This window comes from Aotus nancymaae, unplaced genomic scaffold, assembly GCF_030222135.1.
Source record: "Aotus nancymaae isolate 86718 unplaced genomic scaffold, 86718_ANA_hifiasm-v0.15.2.pri h1tg000030l, whole genome shotgun sequence".
Classification (NCBI taxonomy): Eukaryota; Metazoa; Chordata; class Mammalia; order Primates; family Aotidae; genus Aotus; species Aotus nancymaae.
Genome location: NW_026988443.1, coordinates 12,407,217 through 12,427,102, shown reverse-complemented (window position 1 = coordinate 12,427,102; position 19,886 = coordinate 12,407,217). Strand labels below are relative to the sequence as shown.

The 19,886-nt window shown below is 39.3% G+C and overlaps 1 protein-coding gene across 8 annotated transcripts in view; it reads right to left on the bottom strand.

The window, feature by feature from the left end:
* The window catches only part of RSPRY1 (ring finger and SPRY domain containing 1), a 51,682-nt gene that overhangs the window by 22,965 nt on the left and 8,831 nt on the right, over nucleotides 1-19,886 (bottom strand). For 6 of the 8 annotated variants that reach the window (XM_012447897.3, XM_012447898.3, XM_012447893.3 and 3 more), the window contains 7 exons: nucleotides 12,517-13,021; nucleotides 9,587-9,639; nucleotides 8,420-8,532; nucleotides 4,447-4,573; nucleotides 3,587-3,645; nucleotides 1,371-1,437; nucleotides 512-643 (listed from right to left, as the gene is read on the bottom strand). In XM_012447897.3, coding sequence (XP_012303320.1) covers nucleotides 512-643; nucleotides 1,371-1,437; nucleotides 3,587-3,645; nucleotides 4,447-4,573; nucleotides 8,420-8,532; nucleotides 9,587-9,639; nucleotides 12,517-12,866 — 901 coding nt within the window. In that variant the 5' untranslated portion in view covers nucleotides 12,867-13,021. Of the gene's footprint in view, nucleotides 1-511; nucleotides 644-1,370; nucleotides 1,438-3,586; nucleotides 3,646-4,446; nucleotides 4,574-8,419; nucleotides 8,533-9,586; nucleotides 9,640-12,512; nucleotides 13,022-16,614; nucleotides 16,690-19,886 lie in introns of those variants that run through there. The other 2 variants (XM_012447896.3, XM_064383102.1) reach the window with 2 other exon arrangements.

The window sequence follows — 19,886 nt, the reverse complement described above, 5'->3', positions numbered from 1 at the left end:
AACCTATAAGAGAAACTCAACCTATAGTAGTTTTTGTTCCAGCAACCCTTGGAGGAAAAAAGAAAAATCCGGAACAATTCTCATGGTGTAGGTAGGACATGACTTGGGTTTTAAAGACCAAAGTTGGGAAAGGGAGAAGAGTAAAGAGGGAATTCTAAGTGAGGGGAACAGGCCCAATCATCAGGACCTGTTTGTAGGACAGTAAGGTAATGGTTTGTGTTGGAAAGAGCTGGTTAGACAGTGTCATATAATTAAGGGTTTTGATGCATCAGGAAACTAGGTGCCAGTAAAGGTTTTGAACAGGAAAATGCTGGAATTAGAAGCATACTATATAATTCTTGACTAAAGCGTCTCTAGGATACTTTTCTGCCAGAATATATATCCAACCTGCTGGTAGAGGTTCTTATAAGAACTCGCACTTACCATTGCAAAAGAAAGACCAGTGAGCCTATGAAAGAAATGAGTCTGGGAATGGAAACAGACATTGTAATAAAGGACATCTCTCACTTACAGAGATTGTCTAAGCTCCACTGGGCACAGAAACCAACTTGACGTTTCAGATAATCAGGATCGTTAGCCCAGGACTCCAATGTGACAAGCCGGTCACTAATACTGGATTCAGAAATAGTCAATTTATTTTCACCTGTTTGGAAAGACATAATCCTTGAATTAACAATGAAAGGGTACAATGATTTGCTCAGCAAATTAGTATGGTAAGGAGTGAGAAGAGGCAATTAAAGAATTGGAGACTAGAATAGACTTCAATTAAAATTTCTAGGGATAACACAGTCAAAGAATTTTGACTATTTTCTTTTTCTTTTTTTTAGTCACAGGGTCTTGCTCTATTGCCCAGGCTGGAGTGCAATGGCACAACTATGGCTCACTGTAACCTTGAACTACTAGGCTCAAGTAAACCCCCCACCTCAGCATCCCAAGTAGCTAAGAACACAGGTGCATGCCACCATGCCTGGATGATTTTTAAAATTTTTTGTAGAGATTGAGTCTTGCTATGTTGCCCACCTTGGTCTCGAACTCCTGGCCCAAAGCAATCCTCTGGCCTTGACCTCCCAAAGTGCTGGGATTACGGGCCTGAGCCACCACACCTTTCCTAGAAAGTAGCAATTTCATCACTAAATTTTTGTCTATAAAAAGTGAGTAATTATGGTTACCAAGTTTTAATTCTTAGGTGAGAAAATCCTTGTCTTTGTCCCTGTTATACTCCATTGGCTTTAACGTGTCTATCCAGACGAAAACAGAATGTATGCCCATCTGATGGGGTTCAAAGTGTAGGCTCATCCAGTAACTAAGAAAAATAAAATTTTTAACAACCAATACAGAAGATCATTAGTGCAAGAAGTCACTATACCTACTTGTCTGTGCAAACTTTTCCAGTGCGATAAGTGCAAAAAGCATGACTGTGGGGTGGGACTGTAACTTCTGAAAAACAACAAAAGATAAAAAAAAAATCATTCCCCTGAAGAAGTGGCAAGATATCAGTTTCATTTCCTTGCCCAATATGTGCTAGATGTTTGAGTGGTCAGAAAAGTTTTATTCATTCAAGTCCTCTATTATCCATTTGGCTAAAAATGTTAGTAATGAAGAACTGAGACAGACTCTCTTACTCTTGTATTTTTTTTTCTTAAAGTCACTAGGTTAATTTATAGATTTGGAAATTTCAAAAGTATTAAATACACTATGTTATTTTCTTAGTAAAATTTATATTAGGGCTTTGTTAAATAAAATATTGATTTTCACATTCATTTATGCAAGCCAAACAGAAACCTAGAATTATAAACTAAAAATGATCTTTTACTTAGAACCCTAAAAAGAACCACTTATCACTACCAAGTTCCAAAATTATAAATGATTAAATTAACAATTAATGGCTTAGTGTTTAATCTGTTCCCTGAAAGGAATTCTATAAATGCTGATGGTAGACAGGAGAAAACAACAAGTGAGTTCTTTTAGTTACAGTTAAATTCATGTCGCATGAGTTCCGTTTTAAGGAAAGGTCTATCTGTTGAACATGACATCTTCTCATAGCCATTCTTTCCCTACTGCTGCATTGGGAGCCACCAGAAGAGCTCCAGAACATCAGAGGATTTCCACTCACTTCCTTGGTTCCCACCTAAGTTCTGAAAAGCTTATATAACCACTATCCCTGATGCTGGAAAGCCTATTCTGCATTCTATTTCTTCTCATATCCATCTGAACCCCTCTGCCTGGCTTTTCAGGCCCTAAATCCTTTCTAGCTGGCTACTCAGTCTGTGTCCCATCTCTGAACTCTGTCTTCTCTGATCAGACAATTCTGTCTCTGGGTTTCTGCCTGTGATGTTCCCTTAGCTAAGAAAGCCATTTTTTTCTCCTCTGGGCACAATAAAATCCTAATCTTATGGCACGACCCAGCTGAGGGTCCGCCAGCTGAGGGAAGTCTGACTTTCATGACATCCCAGCTCTCATTACTCATATCACCCATCTCTCTCACCTTCTCATTTAGTCTTTTTTTCTTGCGAGAGAGTCTTGCTCTGTCATCCAGGCTAGAGTTCAGTGGCACAATCTCAGCAATCTCTGCCTTCCAGCTTCAAGCAATTTCCTGCCTCAGCCTCCTGAGTAGCTGGGACTATAGGCACATGCCACCATACCCGGCTAATTTTTTTATTTTAAGTAGGGACTGGGTTTCGCCATGTTGACCAGGCTGTCTTGAACTCCTGACCTCAGGTGACCTGCCCCACCTCAGCTTCCCAAATGCTGGGATTATAGGTGTGAGCCACTGAGCCCGGCCCTCATTTAATCTTGAGGAAGTAATTTCTCCCATGATCACATCCTGTGATAAAATAGAGGCTAATTATCTGGTGAGTAGTTTTGTTTCCTCAACTAACCAATAAACTTCTTGAAATTAAAGGACTGTCATGCGGCATCCCCAGAGTGCTCATTGAGAGTAAGGTAAGTGTTTTAAGCACATATCACGTGGGTATTGACAAATAAGGTTTTTCAGACCAGAGTTCTGAAAAAGGCCAATGCTCACTGGGCCTACAAAAATAACTTTTAAAAATACGGACCATTCAAGACCGCAGGCCAGCACTATGAGAGATCTGAAGGCACAACCCTAGCAAACCACAAGCTTCACAGACAATATATTAAACACTCCAGTGACAACAGTTTTAAGAACAGTAGCAGTGAGGGGGAGGGCAGGGAGGAGTAGAGATTTATAAATACTGGGAATCTGACCTGATGGCCTCCTGACTTGGAATGCCATGTAATTTTGTTTCTACTGTGGAGGTCCCTATTACCATTTGGCAAACTCTAGGAACATGCACAAGAGCCAATCATAGCAGCTATCTTATGACCAAATTTAAAACCAGGCCAACTCAGCTGTTTTTGCTGGTTGGGATAAATTCCTATCCCACTCTCTTTTTTAAACATAGGAGGGAATAAATAAGCACTTGGGAAACACCTACAAATAAAATTTATAAGTGATTCTATTCTCTTTGTCAGTGGCTATGCCAGCAATTTGAGAAAATGCACAGTTCTAGATGACGCACACTTCTAGATGACTAAGAATAAATAGTTTTGATGTCTCACTTACCAGACACTGTAGCAAATATTCCAGTATTCCTGGGCTAAGTAAACCTATACTTGCAGGACCTACACAAATACAACAAACACTTGATATAATTAAAATGCCATATTATTTTAAAACAGTAGTAACAATCAAATTGTTTTGGTAGAACTCTTTTACCGTTTACAAAATACTCTCATGCACATTATCTTATTCAAACCTCCTGCTCTGAGGTAGAAAATAGTACCAGCCCCATTTCAAAGTTAAGCAAGTGAGCCCACAGAGTGAAATAACTAACTCCAGGGCACTTGGGGAGCACATGGCAGAGTCTAAACCAGCAGTCACATGTTCTGATTTCTAATCCATTATTTCTTCCACAACACGTGAAGTAGCTGAACTATGCCCCTGTACTTTGCTGTTAACTTTCTTAAAATGGGTAATATTCATAAATGAAATATCTGCTTCTCAGGAACTGCTCCAATCTGAAGTTCCTTTTCCTCTCCCCCTACCTTGTATGTCTTCATAATCTAGCTAAACTTTATGCAGTGTGTATATATGCAAATTATATATAGTATACATATATACATATCTTTGTTATGCTGAATTTAGCTTTTTTCCCTTTTTTCTTTTTCCTGCTCCTTATTCTTAAAGCAAATAAGCACAACTTTTTTCTTTTAAAACTTCCCCTGAAAATCCACAAAGCTAAATTAAATTGCATTCACCTCTGTAGCCTTTTAGTAATTTTCTTCCAGTTAGTCTATGTCTCTCAATATTGTTTTTAAGAGATTCTTTCTGGTATAGCAGGCTTGATCAAAGACCTACAGTACAAATTTCCCTTTAATGTCAAATAACTTAAGATCTTCCACTGTGGAGTGTCCCAAAGTTACCTGCTAGTTTCTCTGCCAAGCAGCCTAGGACTGCAGATGTGTTCCTGTGTTTAGCAGGATGGCCTGAGTCTTGGCAAGCTACTTCTCCATTTAAATTGAGAATTTCAGTCAATTTCTGGAGTGCATCCTAAAACAAAAACATACAAGTGAATGTGACCTATATACTACACAGGTTATTTTCCCAGACTCATTTTTTGAGACAAAAGCTATAACCAGCACTTTGGGAGGTTGAGGTTGGCAGATCACAAGGTCAAGAGTTTGAGATCAGCCTGGCCAACATGGTGAAACCTCATCTCTACTAAGATGCAAAAATCATCTGGGCGTGGTGCTGCATGCCTATAATCCCAGCTACTTGGGAGGCTGAGGCAGGAGAATTGCTTAAATCTGGGAGGCAGAGGTTGCATTGAGCAGAGATGGCGCCACTGCACTCCAGCCTCGGAGACAGAGCAAGACTCTGTCCGCCCCCCGCCCAAAAAAAAAGGCTTTAACCAGGTGTTAAACTCAGAATGACCATATAAAAATTATGCAATGTACCCCAATGATATCATTATTGATGGGAAATAGCTATCTGATCAACCTGAAAGTCTCCTTACATGACTTAATAGATTCTATTTCATTCAAAATGCATAAGTTGTATCAAATATATGCTACATATTCTTGAATCACTAAACAGATTAAACCCACTAAATGCCATTATGATTATTAATATTAAAGGCTAGTGATTTTGAAGTTAAAAATTACGTTTAAAAAAAGTTTTACTAAGCAAAAACAAACCCCAAAGTGTTCTTTTTGTTCTCACTTTGTTGCCCAGGCTGATGTGCAGTGAAGTGATCATGGCTCACTGTAGCCTTTACCTCCTGGGCTCAAGTGATCCTCCCACCTCAGCCTCCCTCATAGCTGAGACTACAGGCACATGTCACCATGCCCAGATAATTTTAATTTTCTGTAGAGATGGAGGTCTCATTATGTTGCTCAGGCTGGTCTTGAACTCATGGTCTTAAGTGATCCTCCAGACTCTCAAAGTGTTGGGATTAGAGGGATGAACCAACATAGCTGAAGGCAAATTAAAAGAGGCAACTCTTATAAGCCTAAGCAAAGGTCAATTCACTGGTGACTAGGCTAAAGACTTTCCCCTTCTGTCCACAATGTTTTCCTGCACTGGGCTTAAACAGATTAATCAAAATGCCAGAATCAAGGCTGGGCACCGTGGCTCATGCCTGCAATTCTATGGCCTTTGGGAGGCCAAGGTGGAAGGATGCTTGAGACCAGGAATTTGAGACCAGCCTGGGCAACATAGCAAGACCCCATCTTAAAAACAAAAGATGCCAGAATCAAAAAAAAAAAAAAAGAGATTCTGTAAAACACATGGACTAAGGCAATGAAAGTTTGATACTTCTGTTCTATGCAAGGGATAACCAAGGTTGTACTAATCATTAATAAGTTTGAGTAAGATTCAAAAATGTTTTCAATTTTAACTTTTTTTTTTTGAGATGGAGTCTCACTCTGTCACCCAGGCTGGAGTGCAGTGATGCGATCTCAGCTCATTGCAACCTCCGCCTTCCAGGTTCAAGTGATTATCCTGTCTCAGCCTTCAAGTGATTATCCTGTCTCAGCCTCCCAAGTAGCTGGGATTACAGGCACACACATGCTATCATGCTGGCTAATTTTTATTTTTATTTTTATTTTTTAGTAGAGATGAGGTTTCACCATGTTGGCCAGGCTGGTCTCGAACTCCTGACCTCAAGGGATCCATCTGCCTTGGTCTCTCAAAGTACTGGCATTACAGGCATAAGTCACCATGTCTGTTGTTTTTTTTTTTCTTAATAGAGACGAGGTCTCACTATATTGCTCAAGCTGGTATCAAACTCCTGAGCTTAACTGACCCTCCTGCCTTGGTTTCCCAAAGTTCAGGGATCGCAGGCGTGAGCCACCCAGTTTTTCCTCCTAATAACATTTTTAAAACTTTTGTTATGAGGAAATTGCTTAGAAAAAGGTAAGAAAATCAGCTCAACAACTGAACATTCTCTTCCAGCTTCTGAATAAAGGTCACCACCTCAGATACAAACACTTCTTTTTTTAACCGGGTTGGAGCACAGTGATGCGATCTTGGCTCACAGTAGTCTCAACCTCCTGAGCTCAACCAATCTTCCCACCTCAGCCTCCTGAGCAGCTGGGACTACAGGCAAGCACCACCACATCCTATTAACTTTTGGAATTTTTTGTAGGAACAAGGTTTCACCATGTTGCCCAGGCTGGTCTTAACTCCTGCACTCTAACAATCTGCCTGCCTTGGCTGAGGTTACAAGCATGAGTCACTTCACCCAACCTAAATGGCTTTTTTTTTTTTTTTGAGACCGAGTTTCACTTTGTCACCCAGACTGGAGTGCAGTGGCATGATCTCAAGTCACTGCAACCTCCACCTCCCAGGTTCAAGCAATTCTCATGCCTCAGCCTCCTGAGTAGCTGGGATTACAGGTGCCTGCCATCACATGTGGCTGATTTTTTTTTTTTGTATTTTAGTAGAGACAGGGTTTCACCATGTTGGCCAGGCTGGTCTTGAATTCCTGACCTCAGGTGATCTGCCTGCCTCAGCCTCCCAAAATGCCAGGATTACAGGTGTGAGCCACTGCACCCAGACTTAAATGCTTCTATTTTTAACATTTTAAACATTTTAACCTAGGCTGGGCACAGTGGCTTATGTCTATTATCCCAACACTTTGAGAAGCCAAGGTGGGAGGATCCCTCGAGACCAGGAGTTCAAAACCAGCCTGGGCAACATTGTGAGACCCTTTCTCTACAAAAAATTTTAAAAAATTAGCTGGGTATACGGTGGTGCATGCCTGTAGTCCCAACTTCATGGGAGACTGAGGCAAGAGGATCACTTGAACCTGGGAGGTTGAGGATACAGTGAACCATGATTGTGTCACTGTACTCCAGGCTGGGCGGGGCAGGACGGTGCCAGGAAGAAGGAAAGGGAAAGAAGGAAGAAAAGAAGGAAGAAAAGGAAAGAAGGAAGGAAGAGAGAGAGGGCGGGAGGGAGGAAGGGGGAAGGAAAGGGGAAGGAAGGGGGAAAGAAGGGGGAAGGGGAAGGATGAAGGAAGGGGAAGGAAGGAGTAGGGAGGAAAGAAAGGAATGAAAGAAAGGAAGAAGAAAAAAAGAAATTAAACTAAAGCCTTGATAGAGATGTGGTGGGGCAGGGTGGCTCACGCCTGTGATCCCAGCACTTTGGGAGGCTGAGGTGGGCCAACTACTTGAGCCCAGGAGTTCAAGACCAGCCTGGGCAACATGATGAAACTCCATCTCTACAAAAAATACAAAATTAGCCAGACATGGGGTCGTACGTCTATGGTCCCAACTACATGGGAGGCTGAGGTGGGCGGATCACCTGAGCCAGGAAGGCTGTTGCAGTGAGATGTGATTGTGCTACTGCACTACAGTCTGGGTGACAAAGTAAAACCCTGTCTCAAAAACAAACAAATAAATAAAAAGACAGAGGGCCAGGCACAGCAGCTCATGACTGTAACCTCAGCACTTTGGGAGGAGGCTGAGGCAGGTAGATAACTTGAAGTCAGGAGTTCAAGACCAGCCTGCGCAACATGGTGAAATCCGTCTCTACTAAAAATACAAAAATTAGCTGGGTGTGGTGGTGGGGTGCCTGTAATCCCAGCTACTTAGGAGGCTGACGCAGGAGAATCGCTTGAACCGAAGAGGCAGAGACTGCAGTGAGCCAAGATTGCGCCACTGCACTCCAGCCTGGGTGACAGAGCGAGATGCTTGTCTCAAAGAAAAAAAAAAAGTAGGATGTAATTCTTCATTAGTAATAAAAAATAAATTTACATAATAAATCAATAGTGAATAAAACAGACCCCAAATGTATAAAGATGAAACACATTACATCAAATGTTCTTTACGGTAATTTATCCTGTGCTTAAGCACAAATGATAGTTTCATAAAAGACAAGTTATTAACTTACTTTAGTGGGCAATGGACATTCATCTAGTAACAAGGTTATAACAGCTGGTCCCAATGGATCTTCCAGTGGAATAACTCTAATTAAAGACTGGACAACATCCAACCATCCTTCATCTAAGAGCAAATAAAAAAGATTATATGATGGAGTCGCTATTTTTAAAATGTGAAAATATATAACTTATAAAGTCACACAAGATCAATTCACATTAAAAGAAACACTTCTGGCCTATAGATTTTTAGCAGCTAATATTTGGCGTGGACATAATTATCTAATTATCAATTGCTAGTCATTGTGGTGGAGTAAAAACATCTTAAGTTACAGGAGTCTGGTGCTTTGTGGGTACTTTCATTCAGAAAAAGGTTAAGCTATGGTCTTGAGTTCTCACATTAAAATAGTTTTAAGCATCTTATTTACTACATAGGAGTTAACTGAGAAAACGAAGTATACTCAGCAGTTGGCTTTGTTTTCAGAATGATACTTAGGAAACAAAGGAACAAAAAATATCCTTGGCCAGGGGCTGTGGCTCATGCCTGTAATACCAGCACTTTGGGAGGCTGAGGCAGGAGGATCTCCTGAGCCCAGGCGTACAAGATCAGTCTGGGCAACACGGTGAAATTTTGTCTCTACAAAAAGAAAAACTGCTGGGTATTGTGGCATGCGCCTATGGTCCTAGCTACTTGAGAGGCTGAGGTAGGGGGATCACCTGAGCCAGGGCAGGTTGAGGTATAGTTGAGCTGTGATCATGCCACAGCACTCCAGCCTGGGCAACACAGTGAGACTCTGTTTCAAAGTGTGTATGTGTATGTATGTATGTATGTATGTATGTATGTATGTGTGTATATATATATCTCCTCTCCATTCCAGAACAGATATAGATATAGATATAGATATAGATATAGATATAGATATAGATATAGATCCTCTCCATTCCAGAAAAGTATGGTCAAAGATCTGTCAATGACAAAAACAAAAAAAGGGATACAATATGCATTGCCTATTATACCTATACAGGGAAATTTCCATACAGTAAGGGCTTTTTTCTTTGTCATGTATGCTAGTTTTTTGGAGTCTTTTATTTCAAAACAAAACAAAACAAAAAACAAAAGCTGGCTACATTTCTTCATTATTATATATTCATTACACAGTAATAAAAAAAACTAAAAATACCTGTTTCTGCCATTTCATGTAATGTTATCATTGAATACGGAGGTTCCTGATCACTGAAAAAAAAAAAAATTCAAGGCATTAAACCAGAGGAAATAATAAATGACAATTCCAAGTAAAAATTCAAACCGGAGGTGTGGGGGTAAAAAGAGACGAAGGAATGAATACAAATGTTAAGGAAAGAGATAGAAGAGACAACCTGAGCTATGACCTATAAGGATGAATGTATACCATATGTGCTCATTTCCAAAGCCATTGTCCACAATGCCCACAAACAAAATGGTCAGGTGGGTACAGACAAGAACTAGTATGTGTCCTGAGGTAAAACCACAGGACTAAAACTGGAGACCACAGCCTACTCTCAGCTTTACCCTTAGAGGCTCAATGCCAACTGAGACAAGCTAGGAAGGTCAAAATCATCTTCTTCATACTTACCTCAGAGAAATGCCAGGAAGAGAGATGACAATCCCAGATGAGGACTTACGGAAGCAAGGGCCTATAAACACATCTTCATTTTGAAGTTTCCTTCTGAAATACCACTACATGCTTATACTTCATTAAACAGTATTACAAGAAAACAAAATCAAACTTAAGGAACTATTTAACATTCCAGACATTGCTCCAAAGTGGCATTATATACCTTAAGTCAGTGGTGTGATCCCAGAAATCTTTAAAAAGTGCTTCAGGGGAACTTCAATAATGAAATGTTTTCCATTAAACAATTCTAACTGCTTAACAACTCACCACTTACTTGTTTACATATTGTGGGTCTCTGATTTACTGTGGGAAAAAAAACCAAAAACGCTATTGTCTTAAGTCATTTAATCCTCAGAATAACCCTGTAATATAGGAATTAGCATGGTCATTTCAAGTACTCATTAGATGATAGCTGTTCAAATAATGTAATTGACTGATGCAAACATTTCTGAAGAATAATCTGGCAATAATAAAATTAAGTATGCATATATGCAACAGATCTAGATAAATTTTTACACAGGTCTAAAAATCAATGTATATTTGTGCTGTTCATTGCAGTGCTATTTGTAGGAACAAAAATTTGGCAGTAACCTAAGTGACCATCACCAGATGAAAAATGTAACAAAATATAGTACTTTCAGGCATACAAAGGAATACTCTGTAGCAGTCAGAAGCAGTTGTAGATTTATATATAGCAACATAGATTTCAATGTTGAGAGAAGTTAAAAACAAAGAGGTTCGTATACCATGTCACTCTCTTTTAAAATATAGCAAGGGGGGCCAAGAGCAGTTGCTCACGCCTGTAATCCCAGCACTTTGGGAGGCCAAGGCAGGTGGATCACAAGTCAGGAGATTGAGACCATCCTGGTTAACACGATGAAACGCTGTCTCTACTAAAAATACAAAAAAATTAGCCGGGCATGGTGGCACGCACCTGTAATCCCAGCTACTCAGGAGGCTGAGGCAGGAGAATCACTTGAACCTGGCAAGCGGACATTGCAGTGAGCCAAGAGTGCACCACTGCACTGTAGCATGGGCAACAGAGTGAGACTCCGTCTCAAAAAAAAAATTTTTTTTTTAATTAATTATTTTTGAGACAGGGTTTTGCTCTGTTGCCCAGGCTGGAGTGCAGTGGAGCAATCACAGCTCACCACAGCTGCAAACTCCTGGGCTCTAGCAGTACTCTGGCCTTAGAATCCTGAGTAGCTGGGACCACAGGCACATGCCACTGTGCCGTCTAATTTTTAAATTTTTTTGTAAAGATGGGGTCTCCCTATGTTGCCCAGGCTAGTCTTGAACTCCTGGCCTCAAGCTATGTTTCTACCTCAGCCTCTCAAAGTGTTGGGATTACAGGTATGAGCCATTGTGTCTGGCCAAAAAATTATTATTCTTGAAGACTAACAAATGTTCCAGTATTTTATGGAAAAGTCTAATACATTTCTAAAAATTTGTTTGTATTCACAGGTACACTGTTTTATGCTTAATTTTTGAGGAACTAAATTAAACCAGATTTCTATAAATGTGATTATCAAATGTTTATATAATTAAATTTACTAGCAGGGCCTGAAGCAAAAAGAAGACATAAGTAACTATAAAAAATACTACCATCTACTGAGCAACTGTTAAGTACAAAGCTCCACACTAAATGCCTTATGTACATTATCTCATGATAATCCTTGTAGGAACAGTATTACCCCATTTATAGATGAGGAATCTGAGGCTTTAAGAAGTAACTTATCCAATGTAATGCAGCTAGTAAGGCCAGAACTAGAATCAGGCTTATCGTGGTCCTAAACTTTGTGCTCTTAACTATACAATCTTAAGTTAAATGTTCTTTTCCACTTGAATGATGCCCTTTAATTTCACTGTTATTCAATGTGAGATTTCTTAGAGGTAGACAAAGCAGAGAAAAGACAAAACAGGTAAAGGTGTGCCTTGCAGTTTCAACTGACATACTTTCTAAATGAATCAAAGATAGTCAAAGGATAAGGATCAAATAAAGGATAATGAAAACTCTCCTTGACTTTTGTCCTTATGTTGCCAAGAGAGTTGCCTGTAGCCATGTTCTTGGTAAAACAACTTACTTTGAATCTGTGGTCAGTGGAATAGACAGGCACGCACCATTAACAGTGAGCCTTCATGAAACCGTTTCCTATTGTAGCTAGCAGCATAAACTCACTCCATATCTACTCTATTCTCTAATAAAGGTCATAGCTTTAATTAGTGTTTTCTGCTAAATATTTACACATTTCCAGACAGAGTAGATGACAACAAGCAAAATCACCCAATCTTATAATTCACTCTACCATCCGAGGAGAATTAAAATATTCTCCTTTGCCCTGTGAGTACAAGGCTTGGTGAGTATGTCCTAAGCGAACTGAAGGAGTCCTAAAAGTCATGGTTCCTGGCAGAACACTTTTTATTACATTGGAGGTGACTGTGAGTCAGACACTTACTTATCTACAAGAGTTCGTATTACTGCCAGTGTGTCCAACACTAGCCCATCCACATTTTGTTTCTTTCTCCTTGGCTCGTGTGGTCCTCGGCCCCTCCTTGGTGGCCGAACAGGGTCCCGTGGTTGGCTCCTTGTGTCTGCAGTGGGTACTGCACTGTTCTCGGCCTGTTGCTGCTGGGTGTCAACACTGTCGTCTGTTCCACTGTCATCTCGGCAGATACAGGAATTACCCATGGTAGTAGTGGCACCTCTATTCCCTAGGAAGTGGGCTATGTGCTCTTCAAGAGTCAACAGCAGACCCTGGCCAAGGCTTCTGCTCGCTAAGAACACCGCCCAACCAAAGACGATCATTTAGGTAGTTTTCAGTTTTCCAAGTACTGTTTTCATAATCTGGAGTTGAGGAATTTGCATCCTATTTGTTTCTAACAACTGAATGCCAAAGAAAGTTGCAGAGTTTATTCCCAACATTATCAGCTACAGGGAATTCTGGTCATCCAGTGGCAGTTCTAAAAGAAAATGAGAAAAAAGGAAAATGAACAGAAGATTCTTGACTTAACCACTTAACTACTCAAACTTTCCTAGTCTGATTTTATAGACATTAGGATTCCAATGAAGAATCACCTTTGGTTATTTTTATAGGTTTCCAATACAGAGAGATAGCTTTGGATAACAGAATTAGCAATCAATCAATAATTTCATTTTATCATTCTATTACAAAGTTGACTGCCAAACCATATTCTTTTAAACCACAGGAATTATCATTGATTTTTTAAAACCACATGTATAGTTTTTCCTATCTATACAGAAATACATTAGAAGAATGTGTGCATTTTTTTCCAAGGGCTCCTTTTATCATAAAAAATGAGTTATCTTTTTGTGTAAGAGGTAGGTGTTAAAAAGAAAAAAATATTTGAAAAAATTGTCTCCTTTCCTAATTTAAACCTGTGGAATAATTTAAGAAGTTTCAAATAAAATATCTAATTACGGATGTTTGTCGTTAAAAAAAAAAGTTATGGATGGGTGCAGTGGCTCACACCTGTAATCCCAACACTTTGGGAGGCCGAGGCAGGCAGGTCACGAGGTTAGGAGATCGAGACCATCCTGGCTAACACGGTGAAACCCTGTCTCTACTAAAAATATAAAAATTTAGCCAGGTGTGGTGGCACGCACCTGTAGTCCTAACTACTTGGGAGGCTGAGGCAGGAGAATCGCTTGAACCAGGGAGGCGGAGGTTGCAGTGAGCTGAGATTGCACCACTGCACTCTAGCCTGGGTGACAGAGCAAGACTCCATTAAAAAAAAAAAAAAAGTTATGATACAAATGTGATACCACCATTTGATATGAAGGAGAATAAAAAGATAAGAGTTCCCCATTGGAAGCTCACTCAATAATTTATAGAATTCATACAAGTTGTTACAAAGTGTTTGTTATGTAAGAAAACTTTGTTTTGGGAAAGGCAAATTGATGTCACAAAAGTTATATTTTTACAATGATCAGTTTGTTGCACATGTCTCTTACAAAGTTCAGAATAAGATGCACCAATTTATCTTTGCCTGAAAATACTGACTAAGAACCTTGTGCCAGGCACCACGCTAGACTAGGAGATAAAGATGAATAAGGAATAGTTCCTGCCCTTCAGGAATTCATGGATGGCTATTCTCATCCCACATCATATGTTTATCATCAAAAAACCTAACGAAAGAACCAGCTCTTCATTAAGCTGATAAAATCTGGTTAGATTCTGGAAGGAAGTAAAGATTTAGAAGCAGTAGACTTACATGGACTTGCAGCAAAAAGTAAAAAAAAAAAAAAACCAGGCTGACATCTGGAGAATAGGCCACATAAGAAATAGACCATGCTAGTGTGTATTCTCTATACATTTGGCTAGTTAATTCCTCATACCCTGAGCACTCGCCAGGAGTAATAGAAATAAAATTTATAATGCAGTAGAATTAGAAGAGAAAAATTACTTCCATTATTTTATTTATTTATTTTTGAGAAGGAGTCTCGCTCTATGACCCAGCCTGGAGTGCAGTAGCGTGTAACCTCCACCTCCCGGGTTCAGGCGATTCTCCTACCTCAGCCTCTAGAGTAACTGGGACTACAGGTGCTGCCACCACACCTGACTAACTTACATTTTTAGTAGAGACAGGGTTTCACCATGTTGGCCACAAACTCCTGACCTCGGATGATCTGCCCATTTCGGCCTCCCAAAGTGCTGGGATTATAGGTTAAGAGCCACTGTGCCTGGCCTACTTCCCCAGATTCGTGGCAATTCTTTTTAGTATTTTCCCAGTTTTGATTACTGCTATAGGGAAAAAACAGAAGAAAAAGAGATAGATGGAGAAAGAAAGTCTTCATTTACACACACACACACACACACACACACAATCACATGTAATAAAATATATATAAAGAGGGAGAAGGCAAAAGGGAAGGGACAGAAAAGAATGGAATGGGATGGAATAAGAGAGGAGAAAGAAAATGAGAAAAGAAATGAGAGGCAACAGACAGACATTTTCAGTATTAAGCCAACAATGGCTGAACCAAGTGATAGCACAGATGTTCTTGGTTCTCCCAAACCACTCGGGCTGTCTTCAAAATTTGGAGGCAGTACGAAAAGGATGTAACTGAAGTATATAGGTAGGAACATGATGCAAGGACCTAGCTGGAAATAGCTTTTTACAAGAACACATCCTAAACCAGCAGAGTCGAAATAATAACATTGTCATTACTGTGGGGACCAGAGTATGATTCCCTCGAGAGGGTAGATAGCCAAGAGATTTCAATGCTTGAAAAAATACAGGAAACAGCTGGGTGTGGTGGCTTACGCCTGTAATCCCACCAGCACTTTAGGAGGCCAAGGCAGGTGGATCAGCTGAGGTCAGGAGTTCAAGACTACCCTGGCCAACATGGTGAAACCCTGTCTCTACTAAAAAAAAAATGCCAAAAATTAGCCAGGCATAGTGGCAAGTGCCTGTAATCCCAGCTACTCAGGAGGCTGAGACAGAAGACTCACTTGAACCTGGGAGGCGGAGGTTGCAGTGAGCCGAGATTGTGCCATTGCACTCTAGCCTGAGGAACAAGAGCAAAACGCCATCTCGAAAAAACAAACAAAGCAAAACAAACAAATATACACACAAAAGAACAGAAGAAACAGAAACCAGAAATAAAAATAACTCTTTAAAGGGTCCCTGGAATAAATATCTACTGATCTTATAAATTATGCTGGTTTCTGAGAAAAATGAAAAAGCAACATTTAAGAGGCTATGCTCTGGGCCCTCTCACATAAATTTCACTGAGAACGAGCTGTTAGAATATTTCAGATGAGAAAAGGTAAAGAATTCAAGGTTTTCTGACAGGTCTGGCTCTGGGCAGTAATTCAGATGACTGTGCCACTAGAGTATTTACTTGAAATCCTAAAGTATTTTATTTTAAAAAGTCTTTAGAATTTTAAAAACATACACATTCATTTTAAAAACCTAAATGCTACATAGGTCTATGGAATGTGAAAACTCCTCTTCTACTCTACCTCGCCCATGCCTCTCCTAGAGATAACCTCTTAAAAGCTTCATGTGTTTGCTTCCATATCTATTATCATATACTTACAAACTATAAATAAATTATATATAAATATAAACAAACTGCATATAAACTATAAATACTGTTCTATGATTTGCTCTTTTTGATTTAATACCACAAACTTCTATATCAGTATATATATATATAACTACCTCATGCATTTAAAGGCTGTATAGAAATTCATATTCTGGATTATCATAGTTTCTTGACCACTAAGCTATAAAAACTTGTGGCTAACTCAACTAACACATTGGGGATGGCAGAAGGGAGTAGTTCAGGATTAGACACAAGGGATCTGTTCTGGGGAATGTGTCATCCCCTGGGGAAGTGGTCTCTAACTCCAAACTCCTTTCTCACAGTGTTAAGGGTCCTAGGACTATGTTCTGTGGTTGCCAGAGCAGAGGGAAACTCCACTGGCTTCTCTAATACTCCAGAGCCTTTCCACACAATCTATATGAACGTGGGATGGAAAACAAGATACAAACGGTAGATTCAGTCCTAATTGGGGAAAACATACCTGAAGAAGGGAGGTATCAGGTACTAAAAATAACTGACAATGATTTGAGAATGTCAAGTTCCAGAAAAAAAAGCCCTGAAGGAGAGAGAACAGGGATCCTGTCAAAGTTCAGTAATTTCAGGGGGAAAAAAGCAAAAAGAATAGGGGATCCTATAAACTTACAATTTAATGCCAATACATAAAGGTATTTAGAATAATTAACAAAAAACCATCTTGTGGGTGCCAGTAAGGAAAGAAGTTAAAAAGAAGTTTGTTGGATCTCAAATTCTTAAACTTTATTATTTTTTTCCTAAGGTTTTTATACACTGAATACAGAGTCATCTATGCAGATTTCCATTTAGTACAATTTTAAGGTGACTGGAAGATATCCAATACATGCAGGTATTTTTAAATATCTGACTAAATCTGATAGGCTTGGCATGGTGGCTCATGCCTGTAATCCCAGCACTTTGGAAGGCCAAGTTGGGAGGATTCCTTGAGCCCAAAAGGTTGAGACCAGCCTGGGTAATATAGCAAGATCCTATTTCTACAGAAAAAATTAAAAAGTTAGCTGGGCGTGGTAGTGTACACCTGTGGTCCCAGAAACTCAGGAGGCTGAGGTGGGAGTATCACTTGAGCCTGGGAGGTCGAGGGTGTAGTGAGCCCTGATGGGCTTCACTGTATTCCAGCCTAGGTGACAGAGCCAGACCCTGTCTTTAGGGACAAAAAAAAAATCTGACTAAATATGGAGATAAGAAGACAAAAATTAAGGGTGCTTTTTTTTTCCCCCAAATTGAAGTAAAGTGCGTTTTGAGTCAGTTTCTTCCAAAAGAGAAATTAATTTTCCTTAAATGACCCAGAAAATGTCAACTATAAAATCTATCAGAGAAGAAAATGAAGTTTTTAAAAAAACTCAAAATACTTAAAAAAAAAAAAAAAAAAAAAGGACCAGCTGTGAAAACCAAAGTGCAAAGAAGAGGTTAACTAGGTGGAGGAAGCTATAAGGCATTTCATAAAGGAAAGCCTATGAAACATACAAGGAAAAAACAAGAGCTGTTACCTCTAAATACTTTGAGATGACTAAAATGTGCTTGACTAAAATGTGCTATGTCTGATGAACAAATGTATATACTATGTAATATTAAGGAATTATAGTATCCATGTGGATTAGATTTGGTTGTACAGTCAGTAATAATAGATGACAGTTGATTAAGAAATTCCTAACACGTGCTTATATGTATGCGGACTAGATTTATAATGTATTGTTATATATGAATGTACTCTGTATGATGAAGCAATTATAATACTATATATTACTCATGAGGCTAGCAGAGTAGTTTTGAGGGCTACAGCCGCAACCAAGGCACATAAATGAACAGAGTATATGATCTTTCAGATTTATCTGATACTAAAAACCTACAGATTTTCATTTGGAAATGGTTGTCATTCATGGCATTCTTTTTACAGAGAAGTGACAACTGTAGGCAAAAGACTGGGTGAAAGCGAAACAATTACACTTTAGACAACTTTATCCATTCAAAAAAAGCATTATGTGGCACACTTTCCAAGGACCACCGCTTTAAGACAATAAAACTCAGCTTACAGATTTTACAAACAATACCAGAGGCCACTATAGCACAGTACACTAGCTCTGTTGTCAGATAGACTAGGTGAAAGTCCCAGCCCTGCAATATTTACTGATATGCATCCTAATTAACTTGATATACATTAAAAAACAGACATAGTAATAGTTCTTATCTCACAGTGGGGATTAAGTGAAATAATACATGCAATACATGTAGCACAGTGCCTAACACTTAAACTGGATTAAAAAAATGCAAGATGGATGAAACATATGGTACATGAATTACACCTCAATAAAGCTGTTTTTTAAATGCTAAAAAAAAATGCAAGATGTTATTATAAGCATGTATCTAATCAGAAATAACTAAATAACCTGAGGAAGGGGGATTCAGGGGTAAAACTTGAGTTAAAAGCACTAAGAAAACTAAAGAATTTATCTTTTACAGAACTGTCCGATACTAAAATTACTGAAGTAATTTTTACTTATCTATAACCTATACTTACCTATATTTTTAGACAGAGAATCTTGGGAGGGATTGTAGCTTGATCATCCCATAGGTGGCATTAGAATCACTTAGGGTACTTACTAAATGCAAATCCCTGGTCCTACTACAAACAGCCAGCTTATATTTTCTTAAAAGTTCCCCAGGTGATCCTGATGGCAGTCACATTTGGAAATCACTGTATATAGAACCTACCACAGAACCTGGCACAGCAGGAAGGACCCACTGACTGAATTAGGGGGCAAACTGAAATACTAAAGGGTGATTCTTCTAGGGTCAAAAATGTTAATTTCCTTGTCCAGTAAAATGAACTGAGACTATCTCTGAATGCAGTCCTTTAGAGATGTCAGCCTAAAAAGTCACTAGAATACAGTTAAATTCATAAGTGACATGTACAGCACCTATCAACACAAAGAAAAAAATGGCTCCACATATTTCCCATGAGATCCACCCTATGAAGCATCAAAATGAACCTAAATGGTACCCTGCTTGAGGGTAATATTATCCAGGGTTAAGAGACTGAACGGAATAGAAAATGAGTAAGATGAGATTATATACAGTCAACACATCTGTAATATCTATATTCTTTACCTTAACTTCAAAGACAAAACATTAGCTGGCGAAGTCAACTTTGAGATATTAAAAAAAAAACTAGTCACACAATTTAAATATCCATCTGCGGCAATCATCAACTGATTTAATGCCTTTTATTATTGGATGTCAGTGCTTAGTAGAAAGACTCTTATTACGTCCTAAATGGCAATACTTTTAATATCATTACACTCTTTTTTTAGTTTTTGAGACAGAGTTTCACTCTTGTTGCCCAGGCTGGAATGCAATGGTGTGATCTCAGCTCACTGCCCCCTCCACCTCCTGGGTTCAAATGATTGTCCTGCCTCATCCTCCCAAGTAGCTGGGATTAGAGGTGTCTGCCACCATACCCGGGTAATTTTTGTATTTTTAGTAAAGACGGGGCTTCACCATGTTGACCAGGCTGGTCTTGAACTCCTGACCTCAGGTGATCTGCCCACCTCAGCCTCCCAAATTGATGGGATTACAGGCGTGAGCCATTGCACCCGGCCTAATATTATACTCTTGATAACAATTTTGCTGTAAGAGCATAATTGTAATCAAATATTTCCTTTGCAAATCTATTTCTCTGAAGTGCGGTATTATTAATTTTGATTCTTGCCTTTTTAAAAAAGA